The 5341-nt window shown below is 32.4% G+C and overlaps 1 protein-coding gene across 2 annotated transcripts in view; it reads left to right on the top strand.

Moving 5' to 3' along the window:
* The window catches only part of LOC106681801 (axonemal dynein light intermediate polypeptide 1), a 24938-nt gene that overhangs the window by 11975 nt on the left and 7622 nt on the right, over positions 1 to 5341 (top strand). Inside the window, exon 5 of one of the 2 annotated variants that reach the window (XM_014422310.2) lies at positions 4535 to 4732. The exons of the other annotated variant lie outside the window; for it this stretch is intronic. Coding sequence (XP_014277796.1) covers positions 4535 to 4732 — 198 coding nt within the window. The remainder of the gene's footprint in view (positions 1 to 4534; positions 4733 to 5341) is intronic. 2 annotated transcript variants of the gene reach the window in all.

Below are 5341 nucleotides of genomic sequence, written 5' to 3' on the forward strand. Positions count from 1 at the left end.
GCTGCTTAGACGCTACCACGGCCACTAATTAGCCGGAACTGCTCTAAAAAAACTAAGATGGTCGGTCCGTTGCTAGGTGACGCTTCTTAGCAACAATGATCACCCCTAGCAACTGTCTCTATTACTCATTATTTCATACAAATATAATTACATATTTTTTTCTTTTCAAACAACTAAATCTAAATAAAACAATAAAAATAAAAATATGTAACTAAATTAAATACTAATAAAACTATATAACTATATAACTAAAACTATAAAACTACTAAAAATTCTATTTACAATTATTTACATCGTAATTATATTATGGCGTTAACAATCACCATATTAAAGAGCTTCTAATTTACGCAAAGATTTTCTAATACTACAAATTTTAGCGTTCCATAGTCAACTGATAGATGGTATGTGTATATGGGAAGGAATGGACCTTTTCTGTAAGTTATCAAATGACTTTTAAACAACAATATTATAGCATTAACTCAGATTTCGTCAAGTTATGAATAGTTTTCTTTTTCCCGGATGTGATTAATTCTTTTTTTTAGTTATTATCAACACGAAGATTAACGTAACTAGCAAAATAAGATATAATATGAATTAAAGATAGTATAATGAAACAAGAGAGAATATATATTGTGTGAATCACATAACTGATCCTACGTCAGTGTTTTAGTGCAATATTGATTCTATGCATTTACCATTCTTGTTTATCCTGTGCAATAGCCATCAAATCAAATTAATTTAGTAGTGTATATTTAGTGCCTCTTCAGTAATTACTCGAAATGTCTTGTCTATTATCCATGTCATACCTATCTCAGCCTTCCATTCAAGAAACCTTATTCGTGTTCTTCGAAAGGAAGTAAATTTCCATATTTTTCTTCTTCGCCAGAAGTAAAGAAGATATATTTAGGCGAAGATTCCTTCCAAAAAATGAGAAGACTTGGGATCCAGAAGCGAGGATGAGGTGAGACGAGTAGATTTAAACGGAATTTGTCATTTTTTAATGCTTCCCACACGATTTAGCGTCATCTTTTAGTCATCGAAACGTACAAAATCAAATCGATTTTTTTTATTGAAAATAAGTTAATATTCGATAAATTTAATGTTTCTGGGAATAAATACCCACGCAATGTTTCACCAAGTATATAGTTTTCTTTAAAAAAACAATTTTTCGGCTCTTAAAGCATCACCAGGTTTTCTGAAAAATGAATTTGGTTTAATTAAATAACAAAAGTCTTAAATCAAGCGATAGGGATAAATCAAAAACAACCGCACCAAGGATCAAAATGTCCTTAAGAGGAACTTTTTCAATTTTCGGGAATAAAAATTAGAATAAATATTAGAGATAGTCATAAAAAAAAAATATAATAATAATAAAAATATGGAGTCACTGCCTTGGAGGCTCTTTTTGATGTAAGTCACGATTGCACAACATGGGATCCCATGTCATCCTTCTATCGAATGTCAGTCCTAGATATTTTATTGAATTGTTCTGTGGAACCAGTTTGTTTTCTATGTATACGGGGTTGCAAGTGTAAAAACGAATTGTAAATGTTATGTACTGGAATTTTTTATTATCCAAAATTCAAATCAGTCCTATTTTTTTAAAGTGTCAGTAAAGCTTGCATGGAGTCCGTATGTCTAGTGAGGATGGCTGTATCGTCTGAGGGTGTTATAGTCGAGAGGAAAATCTTAGGTGAATATTGTGTATAAAAGTTGTGCCAGAATGGGACCTTGAGGTACTCCGGCCTTAATTCGGTGGATAGATGAGGTTTTTTAACCTTGCCATACATGTAAAGAAAAGAGTAAAGTATGGGGAAAGATGTATAAGGAATAAGCGATTTTAGTTTAAAGTCCCAGATGCTATGCTTTTCCAATTGCAGCTTCATCAAGAAATATACTACTACTAGTGTGGCTCTAGAATCCGGTGTCAGTAACTGGCTTGGTGGATCCTCATTGCCCATTCTAACGGCGTGTCCTGCCTACCTCTGTCTTGCAATTTTCATCACTCGAACTATATCGGACTCGTTAAACATAGTGTACAGGTCCTGGTTTTTCCTCCTTTTCCAGTCTCCTCCGATGAGAACATCACTATATACTTCTGAGGATTCTTCTTTCAAAGACTAGGAGTTCCTGTTCACAAGCCCGGGAGGTAGTCCAAGTCTCACACCCATACAGCAAGACTGGGCGCACTATCTTCTTATGAAGACAAAGCTTCGATTTTCTGGAAAGAGCTCTGCTCCGGAACTGCCTTGCACCGATTTGCTGCTATGATCCTTCGCCAAATCTCTTCTTCACGTGCCTTGTCTTGAGTTACCAATGGGCCAAGACATCAAGAAATACACAAGCTGCATATTACCTTCTCTCCATAGCTATTTAAGATACATGGAAGTTCAAGTTTATGATACGTAGATTAAAAAAAAAATCCGTCTGTCCGCGATCGTCTGATTATAATTATACTGTCGCGTGAATTTGTTTGAATAAGGAACGCGGGGAAAGCCATAAACTGTAATTCAGTTCCTGGTTTAAATCTGAAGTAGTTTACTTACCGATTACCAACCCTTGTTGATCTTTGGATGATTTGGCACCTGGCTGATAAGCAAGGTCGGAACATCTGATATTTTAGGGAAGTGTTGCGAATGACATTGTAACGATAAATTTAAAAATATATTTAATTGTAATGATTTATATTGTATAATTGTCCTCTTATCTTGGTTTTTTGGTTTAGTTCTCATCGACGTGTTCCCGTATCTCGGCGCCCAGGGTTATAAATGACTTAAGAGATTTAATATTGATAAAGATCCTCATTACAAATCATGATTTTTCCTTTTTTCAGAAATTATTCAGGTTTTAAAATATAATAAATAAAAACATTCGTTTAATTGATTTTTTCTTTATTATTACAGTGAATGTGTTCCCGCTAGTTACTACCTTCACGCAATAAATATCCTGTACTGTGCAATACCTTTTTTTTTTCCTTCATTACTAATTTTTTTTTTTTTTGCTTCAATATAAGAAAGTTAATATTAAATCCTAGGCTCAAGTCATCCATGAGGACCTCAATTTTCCATATGTTGCCGATTTGGCCAGAACCAGATACCATTCTTTCCATGATAAACTTATCAACCACCCAAATCCACTTGTTTCTAACTTCTCCGTCATTACCTAATAATCCTTCTAGGCGTCTGAAAAGATGATGGCCTCGAGATCGTCTCCCCTAGAAATGTTATTGGAGTTCTATCAGTGGGTAGACTCTCCACATGTTTGTATCATGTCACTATGTCATCTACAGCAAATTCATTAGTCGTATATATGTGTATACAGTTGTAAATAACAATAAATAAATTATTAAAAAAAAAAAATCCTAGGCAATGAAATACAAAAAAAATGTTATCCTCAGAATCTAAAATTTTCACTCACATATTCAATAGTACCATTTTTTTAACGACGTTCCCTGTTTGTTAGTCTGTAGTCGAATTTATGTTTGGGCATTATCGATATACTCTGCAAATTGATACGAAGATGATCCCATATAAATTTAATTTAATTCAATCCTTCACTTTGGCTTAGGCATAGGTATTTTTCTTGTTTAATTATATTTCAAAATTGATTGGTCAAATTTTATAAAAATTTGGAGGTAAGCCTAAAAATGATCCTGCATTAATTTTTTCGAATACCATTTACTACTTCAGCTTTGGCATGTGCAAATTTAATACCCTTGATACATCTTTATTTCCAAAACGCCTAGTTTGATTTGGTACGAAATTAGTGAATATCGGGCCCATTAATAGTTTTAGTTAATTCTATCCACTAAATTCTCTTTCGTTTGCGCAAACATATTTTTCTTGATACACCTATTTTAATAATATCTTGTCATATTTGGCCCTGGAAAGTTGTGGATTACGGAAACTATAATATATTAAGAATTTTATTAAATTTCATTTTTTATTTTCGGTTAGTCCCGCAAAAATTTCCAGGTCAATATTTGAAAAATTAACTAAGTATCCACAAAAATCAATGTTTTTTGACTTTCGAAATTTTTTTTATTGAAATTACCAGCTTCAAAAACATGAGAATCCATGATGAAATATTTTTTTAGCTAAATCTGTCATATGGCCGACTGTGGGTCGGTGGATGGAAGTATAGCAAGGATAGTATAGTAATCATAGTGTGATGAGTATAATATAATGTAATGTAATAAGTATAGTATAATAAGCGTAGAATAGTAAGCAATGAATAGTGTAGAATAGTAGGTATTGTAGTATTATAAGTATAGTATAGTATTTATAGTGTAATTAGTATAGTATAGCAAGTATTATATAGTAAGTAAAGTATGATACGTATAATACAGTGTAGTATAGTTTAGTAAGTGTTGTATGGGAAAAAGTGGAAGTTAGTGGTAGAGGTGATCGATGGCCACTATTGTCTTTGTACTTTTGGGATACTTAAGCCCTTCATTGTCTTTCAATTTAAAAATAAACTATTAATTTAGATTAGAAGCAGTTAAAATTAGCTGTATGGAGTGCATATCTTCTAGGTGGAAGAGAGGAAGTTGAAACTGGAAATGAAAATTGACGATATAAGGGAAGAAACCTACATTTTAAGGCTCATGTCGAAGAACTTCGTAGCCAAGAGCAAAGCAGGAGTCGAGGATTTGAGGCAACGCAAAGAGAAGTTGCTGCAGAAGAAAAAATTTGAGCTGGAGTTGCTCAAGCGTACGACATGCGTCATTGAGGTTCACAATATTATATGTATATTTATCAATATTATTCTAGTATATAAGTTTTAATTTCACATTTTAAGAACGAGTTTTAATATAAAATAAAAATCTTCCAAAACAATTAATACAGTTTGTTTTGTTTTATTAATTTTTTTTAAAGCAAATAAGATTCATTATTAGTTTCCTTTAAAAAAACCTTAAATTAGAATATTTATAGAGATAAAAAATTATCCTAAATGGCCGATTTAGAAATAACATATTTCGAAGACAGTTCGAAGAATATTGCATGCACTACTAATTGATTTAGCAACGTACCAAAGCGGTCCAAGTAAAATATTTTTGATTTCTCCAAAACTTCTCATTTAAGAGGTTCTAAGTAGGCTAGTAATGAATCTGACGTGCTTTTTACAAAAAACAAAACAAAACAAACCGTTTTAATTGTTTCAATTTTTTTTATTTTATATATATAAGTTACAGTCAGCTGGTACTTCGATGTCAGCTGACTGAGCAGATCAGCTGATCATGTGTGTATATAAAGATGTGCTGAACCCAATAAAGCCAGTATGTTACAGCAGTTCAAACGTGTTACATCTTATTCCTTCTTCTCTTTTTTGACATTTTGCT

This window comes from Halyomorpha halys, unplaced genomic scaffold, assembly GCF_000696795.3.
Source record: "Halyomorpha halys isolate HHAL.00 unplaced genomic scaffold, Hhal_1.1 Scaffold365.1, whole genome shotgun sequence".
Classification (NCBI taxonomy): Eukaryota; Metazoa; Arthropoda; class Insecta; order Hemiptera; family Pentatomidae; genus Halyomorpha; species Halyomorpha halys.